The 15,293-nt window shown below is 39.4% G+C and overlaps 1 protein-coding gene across 6 annotated transcripts in view; it reads left to right on the forward strand.

Annotated features, from left to right (window-relative positions):
• The window catches only part of ARPP21 (cAMP regulated phosphoprotein 21), a 140,119-nt gene that overhangs the window by 52,686 nt on the left and 72,140 nt on the right, over window positions 1-15,293 (forward strand). For 5 of the 6 annotated variants that reach the window (XM_026843874.1, XM_026843875.1, XM_026843878.1 and 2 more), the window contains exons 10-11: window positions 9,224-9,332; window positions 11,121-11,222. In XM_026843874.1, coding sequence (XP_026699675.1) covers window positions 9,224-9,332; window positions 11,121-11,222 — 211 coding nt within the window. The remainder of the gene's footprint in view (window positions 1-9,223; window positions 9,333-11,120; window positions 11,223-15,293) is intronic. The other variant, XM_026843877.1, reaches the window with a different exon arrangement.

Below are 15,293 nucleotides of genomic sequence, written 5' to 3' on the forward strand. Positions count from 1 at the left end.
TTTATAGCTGTTCTATACTGCAATGAAATATTAATTAAACATTAATCAGAAGAGATCTATGGTATTTTTATATATATATATATTTTTAATCCTTACTATCTCACCACCTAACAGTATAAGTTTTGACAAACCTAGAAGGTTATTGTCACCTGCTCTGTGTGGGGAGATGGGAGGTTACCCAGGAAGAGAGTGCTATGGAATAGCAAGTAGGTAATTCAGTTGAGGGAAGCTCTTCCTTGCATGAGTAATTAATCTATGTCTTTATGTGCTCGTCCAAGCTGTTGCAGGAAAAGTGGTCATTAATCAAGTTGCTGTTTGGTCATTTATACTTTCAAATCACTGGAGGGAGATCTGAAAATCTGAAATGGCCTCTGTGCTTTCCTCAGAGGTAACTGTATGTCAGTAGTAGGTGAAATAACGTCTTTAAATCTGGACACTTCAGAAATGAGGTGCTGATATACGAGCAAGTGAATTTTAGAGGTGGTCCAAATTGATTTTAATGGTTGCCTTTTACACTTCTGTTGCCTCCCTCGTGCTTAATGTAAAAAAATACAACATGATCACTAGAAATAAAAAAAGTATTGTGAGTTTTGAGAAACCTTTGTCTTTATAAGCAAAGTCAGTTGTTTCTGCTCACTGTTTCCAAGGTAGTCTTGTGAGGCTGTCTCTCACAGTTCATTAAAAACAGGTGCTCTTCTCCAGGCCAGTGACTGTTCAGGGGATGACTTCTGATCCACAACTCTTCCTGCTGGAGATGGGGAAAATGTTCATGGCCTGAAGTAGAAGGAAGCACAAGAATCTATTACGGTATTAATTTGTATGTATGGGGCATTTCAAGAGAACTAATAGTTTATTCATTAACCTGTTGGGTTTTGGGGAGCCATCTTGCCTTCATTGGTAGTCTTCAAATCTTGAATTTGTTTCCTTTTTCTCTCTCTTTTCCTTGTTAATTTTTGAACTTCTAAAATAGAAAAATGTAATTTAAAATAGATCACAGCAGTTATGCAACAGTGTAGTTTTCAGCCACTTACATAGTATGCCACAGCCTTAAAATCAAATATTAATGAATTCTGTAATAAAGTATGCTACCACTTATAAGCCTCTACTAGTTGGAAATAAATTGGTGCTGTGCGAGATATTCAGTCTCAATAGACATCCTCAATATCAAAAACTAAATCCAGTCCAGGAGAGTTGGAGCAGGAGTAGAAGGTCCCTCAGGTACAGAAACAATCTTAGTTTGATCACAGGAGGACAGCAGACTATTTTGAAGCTCCTAAAATGGTCCTTGTCTGAGAGAAGATCCTTCATCCTGGTCTAGCAGAAGAGATGGTATTTCAGTGTGGCCTTAGCCTACCAGCTTCTCCCCTGAGTTCAGAGCTAGATTCCCATATTCTGACCCCAAAATACAGGGCCACGTATCAGGCAGACTCTCAGGGAGTCAACACTTTGTGGTCTGCATCCATAGATTAAAAAGGATGACTTTCTGGTGTTAAGCTGGAAGGCTTGTGAGGGTCGTGAGTTGTGTGATGATACCTTAACATTAGATCAGGTTCTTTAAAGACTGTATGCTTGGAAAGCCTTCAGGATCTGGCCTTCTCGGTCCACACACAGAATATCTTAGCATGGAAGAGATTCAGTGTACATCAACTCTATCGTTCAGGCAGCCATGGTTTTCATAATGGGAAATGCCACTGGTGCCAGCCCCGCTGAAATCATGTCGCTGGGGTGCTAGGACTTAGAACGTTGAAGTGTGGGCAAGAGTGACAGAATAAACTTCACACTCACTGAACAGAAACCACAGGAATGTTGCTTCCATGTAACATTACTGGCTCTTCCTTTCAGTCCTGCCAGACTTATCTGCAACCCCAGTTAGAGGGGGAGAATGCCTGTCAAAATAACTTGTGACATCCTTGTTTAGTTATAAATACAGAATATGTTTAGAGTCTGAAAAAAAATGTTAAAGAATATAGTCTTTAACCAGAAAGAATGTAGCATTTGGTATTTCAGGTTGGTTTTTTTTTTTTTCCCCCCTGTGCTACAGAGAAGGCAGCACCTTGAAGGAACTGTCTTGTACAGAGTTTAATTTTTTTTATGGCTTTTAATGTGCTTTTATCATCATAACAGAAGTTCTTAGTGACTCATACTGTAAAAGCAGCAATCTGTTAATGAGGCATTTACCTTCAGATGCTTGAAATGCCATCCTGAGTGGTTTTAAGTATTAAGTTGTGATAATATAACTGCACTGTACTTTAACAATTATCTGTATTTAAATTCCCACTCTGACTTTTTGAAACTGTGTTTTAATCATCCATCAGCCTCTAAATACTTGAAACCTATTTGAAGACTGTAATTCTGGCCCCTCATTCTTGAAAAATGTCTGAGAGAATTTAAAGAAATAATTTAACCTGTAGGGCTGGAATTCTGCCTTTTATCATTGTTTGGGCCTTTTGACAATGAGATTTGCTTCCAAGTTCTGTAAATTCTCAGTCTCCCAAAATACCATGCTTCCGTGATCAAAACAGTCATTTGTACTGCAGATAATAGTTTTGGCCTGCAAGATAAAGAAACAGTAATACTTATGTAGTTTTACTGTGGCAGTAATGCAGAGCCCTAGGAGAGCCTCCGGCATAAAATCAAAAAAAGCACAGTAGGCAGATGTAGTAGATACTCCCAAACTAGCAAAGCAAGAAAAACCACCATACTGTGTCACAGCGTGCCCTCAAAATAGAGGCCAATGTGATGTTGGACTGTGCAGTCAGTTTAATTGAAGACAAGTGCAAAGAACAAGAAAACACCATTAAACCATCAGAACACCTGTGTAACAGTGCCCTAAATCTTCACAACTTCCTTGAATCCTGTCAGCAGCATCGCTTCTCCCCTACTCTCACCATCCCATTGCTCTCCTGATGGCATCCATTTGTAAGAACATTTTGTCAGTTATTCATTCTGTTTGCCAGATGATGATCCTGTGGGTACCCAGGGGTAGTGTTTTGCTCATTCCTAGCCCCATTACCCTACCTATCTTCCACTTTGTGTTGCCGTTCTTTCAAGAGAGGAATATTAACATGCTGTCACCCCTTATGTTCATTAAATGAACATTGCATTGCAAATGCAAAGTTCACTTTTTTTTTAGACTCTTGCACGCTGCGGTGATCTCCACTTTTGAACTCTTTCCTATAATGCATTCCTTCAGATGCTTTGCTGTTACCTGTGAGGCTTTTGCAGATGACGTGTGCTACAGCACTTGCTAGATTTTTTAACTACATCAGGCGCTGTACTGGCAAACCCATCTTTTCCACACATGGTGAGGTTGTTGCTTCTTTTGAAAGGCATCTTGCAACAGCCTGTGCACTGTGGTGCTGTCAGAAACATATGCCTCATAATAAAGATTTATGTGCTGTGTATAAGTCAGCCCTGACAATACCAGACTGTTTTTGTGCTCTGCTAATGCAGTGACTAAGTCTTCAGATCCATAATGTTCAGAGCTCATGCTTGTCTCTCTCTCTGTTTTCCCTTTTGGTGTGGTATTTGTGTTTCCTGTTTCCTAGCCAGTTATTTCAGAGTTAATTAACTTATTTTGAATGAGTGTAGACTTTTTTTTTTCTTCCCAGTATTTGATTTCTTATCTCCCGTGCAAATAGAAGTCTATGAAACTGCATTAGTTTCCTTCTAAACACGGCAGACTCAAGGAAATGCCCTGTCACTTCCTTAGTCTGTATATCCTGATAGCTTTTACCCTTCTGCAATATGTTTTTAAAATCTGTAATTTGATTAAATAGTGAATACCTGCTTAAAGTACTTAGGGTTTTGGGGTTTTTTTTCATTACTGCTTACAGTGGTTGACTCAGAATCAAAAGCATAAAATGAGCACGTAGTGGGGGATTGTCCTTAAAGAGTCCCTGTGAAAAATATGCCTCAGGGGCAAACTCTGTTTTCTGTCATACAGAGATAAATTGAGAGGAACTCTATTGAAGTGAATGGCAATAGCTCACATTAAAATCACCATGATGATAGTAGAATGTGGATGTTGCTATCAATTATTTTTTTTTTTTTCCTTTCTGACACACAGAAATGTTTTGCTGCTTGTCCCAGCTTTACCATTTCAAAAATATAGGGCTCATTGTAAGGAGTGTGTCCAGAAAAGCGTCTTTGAGGCCTTGCTTAAGTAAGGACTGTGGATGGCTTTTAAGTAATTATAAAATGAGAAAAGTAACGATAGTGGCTGAGTTGCGAAAGAAAAAGCGCGCACACGCACACAAATCTAAAAGAGGTAGTGATGGGGTTTTGTTCTGCTATAGATTTGTTACTATATATCTGACGGTGTTTCACAGAATGGCTGAGGTTGGAAGGGACCTCTGGGGGTCAGCTTGTCCAACCCACCCCAGCTCAAGCAGGGACCATCCCAAGGATGGAGACTACCACTTCTCTGGACAACCTGTGCCAGTGCTCAGTCACCTTCACAGTGAAAGTATTCCAAGCACAGATACAAGAAACTTGACCCATATCTTGAAGTGACTGTTATAATGATTTCCCAACACAAAAAGGAGGCTGAAGGAGTTAAGTGATCATTGGCTGCATGAGAAGGAACGCAGCTGCTAGAAATGAGAAAGCGGTATTGCGCTGAGATTTTGCCTGAATAATCTCCTGAAATCTAGACCAGATTTTGCAGTGAAGTATGCAGAAGTGCTCCTGAACCAGGGAAAAACACTGGATAGGAAGCTTAATGATTCCTGTCATATACTGTGTCTGGTAAATGGGTAAACTGATAATCAAAATGTTATTTCATAATCCATCCTCTCCCTCTTTTCACTGTGGCAGAAAATGGATTAAGAAAAGGTTTTCAAAGGGTCTGAGTGATCAGAGCAGACTTTAGAGAAGTCCACAGATGCTCAGAGAGTTTTAGGAAGCTTTTCATGGTCAAAGGTTTGGGTGCTTCAGGACACCTACTGAAGATGGTTCCCTATAAGCATCCTGCTGCCATCTACCTGAAATAGCATGGTGCTACCTTGCTAGGCAGGATGGAGAAGAGCGGCTGTCTTGGCTGCTGAAAAAGCCTAAGATTTCTGGCAGATCTGAGGTGAGAAGGGGGCTGCACAGCTGCTTGAGGATGTGTGAAAAAGAGCACTAACACTCTGAGATCCAATGTCTCTTAAACATTCTTAGCGCCTGATCAAAAGCTTTACAGGGAAGGAGAAAATGTGCTCTGTTTTTGTTCTGGAACACGTTTCCAGAAAGATGACTGAGCTACCTGACAACATTTAGGAAATATTAAATGAGTTTATATGCCATTGTGTTTTTGAGAAGTTGCATTTTCAGGGCATAGATGTTTTGCTTCCACCCATACTGTCAAGCAATAAAAATTTGGAAGATCAAAAGGCTATATTAAATAAAAACAAAACAAAAAACTACCCCAAACTGTATCTCTAGCCTGTGTGATTTCCCCCTCGCTGTGTGTTGTTTTCTGAGCCTTTAAGGTATAATTGGGTCATACTTTTCAGTTTTCTTAGTACAGTTCTCAAATTGCAAAACTTCTGTTGACTTAAAAGAGAATTGGTATTTCTTCTGTAAGCTTGTTTTGAGCAGTGGGATTTGAGGTTCGTAGGTGATCTACTGTTTCCAGACATGGGGGCTAAATGAAATACTGAATGTCACACAGGTGGGCAGAGCTCTCTGTATGCATACATTTGTCTGTTTTCTTGTGCATTGTTGTTAGCATGTAAATGGGTGTACTGCGTGGGCAGGTTTAACCCACCCATACAGGATACGTATTGTAGGTTGTTCTGCTTTTTGGGTTTTTTTTTCAGAAGATCCATAAATAGAGTACTCAAGTTAATGATAAGGTCTTCAGAAGTATTCAGTGTCTCTGTAAAAAGGCTGTTCAAATCCCATTTTTACCACTTAAAATTAAACTGAGGTGTGGTTAGGATTTGAAGGTATAAATTAAATAACCAATGTGGTAGTAGTAAATTCCTGATTTTACATGGGTAATTGTAAACCATGCTTTGACTTGAGTAAAATCTTAATTTGTGCCAGTACTGAAAATAAGCTTGATAAATTCACTCCCTTAAATGCATGACCACAATTTGGTATATTGTGCAGACTCTACTACTGACAGTATCAGGGATAAAAAAAAGCTTAGGAGAGAAGTAAATGTTAATGTTATTAATTTAAGACTCAGGAGATTAATTCACTCTATCTGCTGTATTACTGTAATGATATACTGTATTAGTGTATTGACAGTATAGTGCATCTTACTAAAAATTACATATGATTTTCTTCCATTTTCATACAGTTGATTCACCTGCAAATTCATAAACTAATGTAACAGATTTCCCATAATAACCACAATGACTCTGCTTCCTTTTAGCAAATGCATTATATGGTTACAGGGAACTTTAAAGCTGTGAATGTGGAACTTGCCCTGACTTCCATCCGAGGACCAGACCCAAAGCTTTGCAGAGTCAACCTCTTCTCTATCCAAATGATTAGAGCATTTGGTTCCACTTACTAGTTTTAAATGTTGTTTGCCATCTGTATGCTACTAATAATACATTTTTGCAATAGATCTTAGACAAGAAAATGCAGTAAATGTTATTGAAGAAAAAACCACAAACATATGTAAATATTGTTGGACTCTGATACTTCCTTTAAAATAGTTTGTGTTTCTTTCAACTACATGTTCTTTTCTGATTTTTAATACTTGAGGGAGGCCTGCAAGTCGGCATACCTGAAGATATTTGTTGCTGCGGTAACCTATATTCATTTGAGTCTTCCCTCTGCTTTGCATCCTTATTAACCGAGCTGGTCATGCTGTTTGCAACCTCACCGGCAATGGTGATCCAGAGTTGCAAAGATGACTGGGAGGGAAGGACCTTCTCACAGCACTGGTAGTACCGTGGCACTCCATAATGCTCTAAACATTTGCAGAGTCTCTCTGCTCAAGCAAACTTCACAACTGGAGATTAATCACCCACTGGGCTTGTGGATTCATTTTATTAACAGGCACATACTGGATCATTAGTTTAGGCTTGTGGCTTGATCTCACGCTTCTCCTATTCTCTTCTGACAAGTGGAAACGTTTTATAAATCGTAAAGTAAGTGAAAATGGGATTAAAAATGAGAATGATGCTACAAAATATGAAAACCATGTTGTTGTTTAAATAAGTTAGGAGTTGGAGGAGACATTTTCCCAAATTGCTTTTTCAGGCTTTTTTTCTCTCTGATTTTTGATTACTTTTTTTTTTTCCTCTGCATTTTAAAATCCCAGTTATTTTATTATGCTTGGTACATAGTTTATTAGATGATCAGCAGGTATATTTTACACTAATAGTACAACTGCAGAAATTTTGTTTGTGCTTTAGGATGTAAGACAAGAAAAATAACATTCCTCATCTGGTTCTGTCAAAGCAGAATATTTGAGGGGAATGAATCCTCATTTCTGGCTGTGCAGGCACGGTGCTCATTAATGGGAGCAAAGGCAGAACAACCCACCCAGCAATCCATTATGGGGCTTTGTATCCTTTCTGTTTATAAGGAGACATCACTAATGACCCATTAGGTTAGAAAACTATGCAGAGAGCCATGCTTCTCTGGGCTTTCCCAAAAGGAGGCTAGTAGGGCATCCGGAGAGTCTGCTGACTTTCATGCATTGGGCCCTTTATCTGTTAGTGCTAGCATCTATGGATGATGGACAAAGGCTTCTTGAATGCTCAGAATCTGTGGAAATCAGGCCAGTATGTTTTGGCACTTTGTCACAAAGCTGCAGATTGTGAGCAGAAGCAGGAGTCCTTCAAGTTAATACAGAATTAGAGGCAGGAGATCTGCTGTCTCTTAATATTGTCTTTCTAACAGTTCATGACAAATGTTTCCTGCACATTGACAGTGAATTGTAATGCACTGTAATTATGGCATGAATATGTGCAGTATTTTGATTTGAAATCCATTGCTAATTATTTAGGTGTGAATCAGAATGCTCTAACAACAAAATGGTGGCTGATTTACACATCTGGATTAATTTTCCATTCTGAAATAAGATGAAGCTGAGGTTTTTATTTTAAAGTTTGTGTAGGACTTCTATCTCCATAGTCGTTGACTTCTGTAAATTCTACCCTTTGATTTCTTCAGAATTGGTCCATTAATATCAGTGGAAGCTTTGTGTCTTGTTTATGTAGGCCTCTAGACATGAGCATCTCCTACCAGTACTGCTGTTAGCAGCTCCTTCAGCACAAGAGTGTAAAGTTTGTATCAGGTTTTCCCTGATAGAAACCTCACAGCATGACACAGCATATTACTGCTTTTAAAAAAATGCTTGCGCGTTAGCAGCACCTCAGTTGGTTGATAACAACGTATGAATCCCAGCTCAGTACTTGAGGTCATTGGTTGCCCTATTGACAACAGTGAAGCATAAAGCATAATGGGCTTGGGTCTGGGAGTGGTACGGTCTGAAGTGTAATTTATTGACAAGGAGCTGGCAGTGACCAGCTTGGTGACATGAGATGCCTATTAAGATTTGCTTTTTGCATAAGGTGAGGTGACATGAGATGCTGCCTTTTGCACAAGGTGAAAACATGGAACAGCATCCTACCTGTTGACGAACCTGAAGATGTTGAGCTTTTAACCAGTAGAGTTTGACTTTTAAAAATAAATAAATAAATGTTTGGATGGGTTTAAATCGGTGAACTAATTAATACTCTGTGATTGTTCTGGAGTATTCCCCACTTCACTTAATGGTGATGAGATAATATTTTGTTTAAGCAAAACACCATCAGTCCCTCCCATTTACTGGTTTTGTTTATTAGGAGTGAGGAAACTCTTGTTTTTCAGATTTTTATCAGGTTTTCCTTACTTTTAAAGGTGGATAAGCTTCACTAAGTGGCAGTGTTGCCAGAGGTCACAGCCACTGAAGGAAGCAAATTAACATACAGTATGTTAATTTGTTTTCCCTGTCCTTCAGTCACAGTGAGGAGAGTCTAAATATTTCAGTGACTGAGACTTTGGATTCCCGCTCCTTGCTGCACAACAACAACAAAAGCTATTTATAGCAATAACAGCTAGCAGCGATACAGCAGCCTCAGACAGCTATAGGCAGCGTCTCACCATGACCAGAAATGTTAACTGCTTTTGCACTGAATGCCTCTGTGAAAACAAAGAGCACTGAGAAATAAAGATCAAAGCAAAACCAAAAGAAAGATTTTTTTATTGCTATGTTTTACTTTGCTGGCAGACCAGAGCAAAGGTTTTCTGAACATTTAAAAGATGAAAAAGGTGAAGAATCCCAGAAGCGATTTATCTTGAAGCGAGATAACTCTAGTATTGATAAAGAAGACAATCAGGTTGGTTCTCGGTTCGAGAGTTGCTGAAATTTGTTCTGTTTTTGAAGGTGGGCTGACTGATGTTATTGTTGTTCTTTTGTTGTTGCTCTCTTCCTCCTCCCCTGCCCTCCTGCCCCCCTCCCCGCCTCCTTTGGCGTACGTACTACCACCGTGGGTAGCATCGAGCCCTGGCGTGGCCGCTTCAGCCGTGGCAGTGTGTGGGTTTGCATGGGTGGTTTGCTTGGCGCAGGACTTGCTGCATGCCCACGGGAGGGGGAATGCCAGCGGCTCCGGGCTGCGTGGAAGGCTGTGTCAGTCGCATTTCTCAATGTCTCGCCTAACTATGGCAGTTGTTCCGCTCCCTACAGCATCTTCCTTCCGTTGTACCCATTCAGAGATGAATTTCAGTATGAACCGATGATAAACTGATGTAGCCCAGAAAGGAGAGAGGAAATAAAAAACCAAAAATTAAAAATTGCCCTAAACAAACATGTGATAGTGAGGCCAGGTTGATTTTTTTTTTTTTTAAAACCATCCTAAATGAAGTTTTGACCAAAAATAAATCAGTTTCTTCTTTTAGTTCCCTCCCTCCTCCTGTGCCCTCACCACCTTTTACTGTCTGTGTAACTTACTTGCTTGTTATGCATGTACTGTGGCAGACGTTTTCCCCTCTGTGTTGCCTGTGCCATAACACTACCTTACCTTAGGTGAGCCCTATGAGTAGGGGAGCTCCAGGGAAATGTGTGTGTTTGTGCTGCCTTTAAAAGCAGGTGTTGTGCTGTTTCAATCCAGTGCAAACTGTGTATGTGGAATATACTAACAAAAAATAAATCAAAAGGGTTCTGATGTGAATTGCTTTTATGAGAACATTCTTACAGGTAAGAAGATAGTGTATGCTTTCTTTGCTTAGGTTATATTTGTGGAGGGACTTGCCAGTGCGTCTCTCATTGCTACTCTCCTTCGTGTTTTCAGTAAAGGACTGATTTTTCCTTTCTTTTTCTCCCTTTTTTTCCTTGACTTTCATTTTTACATAGCAGCCTTGACAGTTATGCTGCATTTGAGTTGTCTTCGAAAACAAACCCCAAGCATTTTCAGGGTGTGGGAAACGTGGGGATCAACCAAAGGAAGGCAGCATGACCAGTCTCACCAGATGCTGGGGTGCAAGGGGAGAAGGAGTGGTACTTGAAACCCACGTGCCAATGAAGCATTTCTTGCAGGGGTCCTCCTCTCCTCTCTTCCACAGCACATCCATTTCCTGCACTGCAGTTTGCTGAGAGGCGCAAAGGGCCCGTCTTTTCCCAGCGAAACTGAAGTCAAGGGTTCCTTATGGTGTGGAAATGGTTAAAACTATCGTACTGAATTTTCCTCCTTAGTCTTTGGTGGGTTTCTTCTAGGGTTTGCAGTTTAGCTCTTGCAGACTAGTTTCCTTTCTCTTCCACGATTTTGTAGGTAGCACAGCACTGCTTGCCCCCCTCCTTCTCGCAGCTGGTAGGAGAGTCCAGAAATCTTAGCAGTCAAGAGCAATGGCACTTAGGCTTGGGGTGAGAACACCCAATTTTAGGATGGTGGGTCCACAAAAGCTGTGCAGAAAGCCTTGTGTTGGCCACTTATTCTAGAAACCCACGTGCAGTATCTAACTGGAAACCGTCAGGTGCCCAGCCTCGTAGGGCACTTCACGAAGGAACGACAGCTATCGTTTTCATGCTTCGTTTGTTTAAGTGAACATTTATTATTCTCAGCTGACAGTTACTTAATGGCAGTTTTTAACAGCTCAACTTATATAACCCTCCTGGTTTTCTTTCTGCTCAGCAAAACAGAATTCTTCCATTTAGAGATGACAGACGAAGTAAATCAATTGAAGAGAGAGAAGAGGAGTATCAGAGAGTGAGGGAGAGAATATTTGCACAAGATGTGAGTAGTTGTTTTAATTGCCTCTTTAGTGCCATACCTTCGCCGGTAGTCAGACAGTCTTGCCCCCCTCCAACACAAACACCACAACTGGACTTGCCCTGTGGAGCTGGAGGCGACAGGGAAGTGCGATTGGCGCAGAGAGTCTGAGATGATCTTGAGAGGTGTAGAGGTTGGCTGCTGGAGAAGGAGGTGATGAGAGCTGCAGGGAGAAGGATAGAGGAGAGATCAGGCCCAGCATGTTGTCTGGGGAGTGCTTAATCCTGTTCCTTTGAATGTTCATGTTCGTGTGGTCCAGGTTTACTACTTTTTTTTTCTACTCTTTTGCCAACCAAAGAGCAGTGATTTAAATGGACACTCTCAATAATTTCAAATATCTGTGTTATTTCATATTTGTTTCAAGCTGAATCAAATTTTGTAACTGCCTTTCTGCAGAACTTCCTCATGGTTTTATTTCTTTGGACCAGTGACGCAACACTAAGAACAAAGAAAAGCCAGAGGTTAAACATGGAGTTGCACGGGTTTTTTTGAAATGACCAATTAAGGAATTGTGTTTCTGCCATCAGAAGGAGTTGGTCACCTTTTGATGATTTTGTTCTGAAAGGAATAAAATGAAATAGGCATTATAATCGCTGCCTTTACCAAAGAATCAGAACTTGCACAACAAGCTACGTTACTAGAGGAAAACATTTTAATAGGAAGATCTGTGAGCAATACCTGAATGTTCCTGAAAAAGGAGGAAAATCATAATTTGCTATAATACTGTAATGATGGGATCCTAAAAGAAAAAAGAAGTCAAAATTTTATTTCTTTATCTCACATCTCAGTTGGAGCTCTGCTGCTTAGAGGACTAGGGGAATAAAACCTCTTAAAACTGTTACTGAAAATCCTATTTGGCAGTGTCCTTTTAAATTAAAACTGTTCATATGTTGCAGGGCTAGTATTATTTTAGATATCCTTTTATTTTGTTTTGGAGTTGCAAACATCCAAGTTACTTTTCTTTAGCAGAATACATTGTATAGTTTTAAGGTATGTGTTGTCTCACTTGTGATAAGTTATTTTGCTTTTTAATAAATAGCTTGCCACATCTAAACATTTTTAGCCTCACTTTTTCTTTCTTAACTGAGACAATTCCAGTAAAAGTGGAATTTGCTTTCAGCTTATGGGTCTGATGTAAATACTGTCACAGTATATATAGTAGAGTTACTGAGTCATTTGAGGACTTCAAAAGCCTCTTTGCAACCTGTTACCTATATGAAAGTTGCTGTTTCTGGCTTATTACAAAGGAGCTTGTGCAAAACAAAAAAATCCTTAGGTTTTGAAGCAGACTTCAAATGAGGCAAAATGTTGTTTAAACACACCGTAAGGAAAGTTGTTGCCAAAATAATGCAGTTTCTGTCATAAACAACAGTTAGAAATGCTAGGCTGGGGAATGGAAGTGGCCGGAAAAGCGTGCTGAACCTTGCTCCACGATGCGCTGCTGTTTTTATCTTTAGATGCATGAGTTTTAAAGATAGGCAAGCAGTGAGCATTTTAATTGCCCACAGCAGGAGGTGGTTGTGGTCCATTGGGTTAGTGTCTCTGAGTGGCAAGACCAAAGTAACAAGTATGGTTTGTGGCAGACATTTTAAATGGATTGGGAGTGAGTATTTTTAAAGATTAGGTATGTTAGAAATCTCTCCCTCTCTCTCTCATATCCACTCATTTGTTCTCTCTCTCGCTGCTATTGCAGGTGTTAGTGAGCATTGTAGCGCAGTGAATTTCAGCAAGATGTACCAATAATATTAACAGGAATATATGTCTTAGCTGAGCTTTTTTGAGTGGAGCACTCCTCACAGATATGAGGTGTTTTTAGGATGATGTCAGTGGTTGTGGTGGTGGACAACGTAATTTTTTTTTAATTTTAGAAAGAGAGTGATGGCTTCCTATTATAGGTAGCCACATACTGCATGTAAGACTTTATAAAGCCCTCTGCAATCATTAATTAATCGAGTTCTCCCCAGGTTTCTTCGAGGTAGGTACCTAAACCTTGTCATCCTGCAAACTGTAGATGCACAGAGACAGGGAAAGATTAATCATGTGGGATTTTTATTATCTCTATACTGTTTACAGTGCTATAGTCAAGCCTTTATCAGTGCCATGCTTATAAAACTTAGCAAATGAATTATAGATACTTCACTTCTAATCAAGAGTGTGCATGAAGAGAGCTTGCATGAGAGGTCTCCAAAGGGCAGCCATGAAGGTCGAGAGTACTGCTTTAACTTGTTGCACCTAGCACCCCCTCTATAAACATGTTTGAGTTACCCAAATCTCTGTGGATAACATATCAGCCCAAGAGTCAGAACTCTGACAAAAAATTTAGGAGAAAAAGGCAGTCTGGTTACAGGGGCAAAACATTCTGTGCATGTTTCAGGTGCTGTGAAAAATATCTTACCCTGGACCTGACATACGAGCCAACAGAAAGCTTTTTTGTCCTTCCTTTGATTTTGCAGCACTTTAGTGTGCCAGATATCTTCATTTCCAAGTGGGAAGGTTTTAGCAAAATAAATATGTTCATGAATAATGCCATCATTATGATAGTCCTTATGATGATTACTCTGATATTAGTCAGTTTAAATTATACTTTCTGGCAACTTTTCCATCTGCTGTGTTGGCTATCATAAATTTTGACAAGGGGAGCTGGAGGTTTTAATGACTCCTGTCATGTGTAGAGTTGTAGCAAGTGGCAGGAATTGAGAAGAATGTTAATGTGATATCTTGATAAAAGGACTGGTGAAGAAATAAACAGTTAATAAATGTGATCGTTCCAACTCACTGAAATAAGAACTACAAAGTGCACCTCAAACTTTTCAGGCTGCTAACAGTAAAACAGCGCTGCATGATCTCTGTTATGCTCAAAGCTGTTTTCAAGGTTAGTTTTTATTTGCAAAGTCTACAACTTTCCTTTTTTAAACGTTTTCATTGAAAACTTAGTTTTACAACAATTTGTAAACTTTACAGCCAAGTGTGCTGGAGCAGAGTAGTTGGAGTATCTGGGTCTTGCAAAGGAGAAGATTCTTGTCTGAACTTCTTTAGTTGCTTTTAGCAGGTTGAAAAATAATTGTCCAAGAAAGACAAAGAGCAATTTAAAATAATTTTTAAAAATTAGATGTTGTTCTTTTCCTGTGCATTAATTCAAATTATAGGTTTAACTGAGAATCCCAAATGTGTGTATAAACGCTACACTACGTTTGGCTTTTAAGCGTGCAGAAAATTGATTCTAAAGACTAGCAATGAAATTACATGCGGGAAATTTCATTCTTCAAGGTTAATGTAATGTATAACCTCATGAGCCATAATCACGTAAGGACCATCCATTGTTCATAAATGTATTCTCTAGTAATCATTGTGTATTCACTGCAAAATGTTAGATGTTTTAATACTTACACAAATGCTAGAATTGCCCATGTTACACATGGAACTTATTAAAGAAAATACACCATGCTGCTTATTTTTTGTTGTTAATTGTAATGGCTATTTTTGACTAAGGAGTGTATTCTGAAGAGCCAGATCCTTTAGATAAAATAAATCATGATTCCTCTACTTAAGAAAACACTGAGGATCTTTATCACTCTCTGATTAAAGATAGTCACGAAAGAAATATATGAAAAGGCAGCTTCAGCCTGTCCTATCCTTCTAGTAGGAAAATATTAGGAAGAGGAGGGTTTAAAATTAATAAAACCAAAACAAAGACATGCCTTGTGTTAGCTACCGTAAACCCATAGGTACTAAAACTCCTGCACTGCTGTACAGAGCTTTTGTTTGTGGCTGCAGATTAAGCAATAAGCATTAGTTGGAAGCCTGAGATCTATCATGTCTTGTTAACTGACGTGAAAATGATTACCTGATGGTATCCACCGCAGGATATTGCTACATGTTAATAGTTATCTATGTTGGCTAATGTGATTGAACACAAGAGCAACAACCCCAGCATACCTAGTGCACTGGCAGAGCTGATGCACATTTCCAGTTGAGATTTTAAAAGGTTCTGCAAAATTGGAAGAGTGAAATACTCATTTCATCAATGACAGTCAA

Source organism: Athene cunicularia, assembly GCF_003259725.1.
Source record: "Athene cunicularia isolate RWA chromosome 2 unlocalized genomic scaffold, athCun1 chr2_part2, whole genome shotgun sequence".
Taxonomy (NCBI): Eukaryota; Metazoa; Chordata; class Aves; order Strigiformes; family Strigidae; genus Athene; species Athene cunicularia.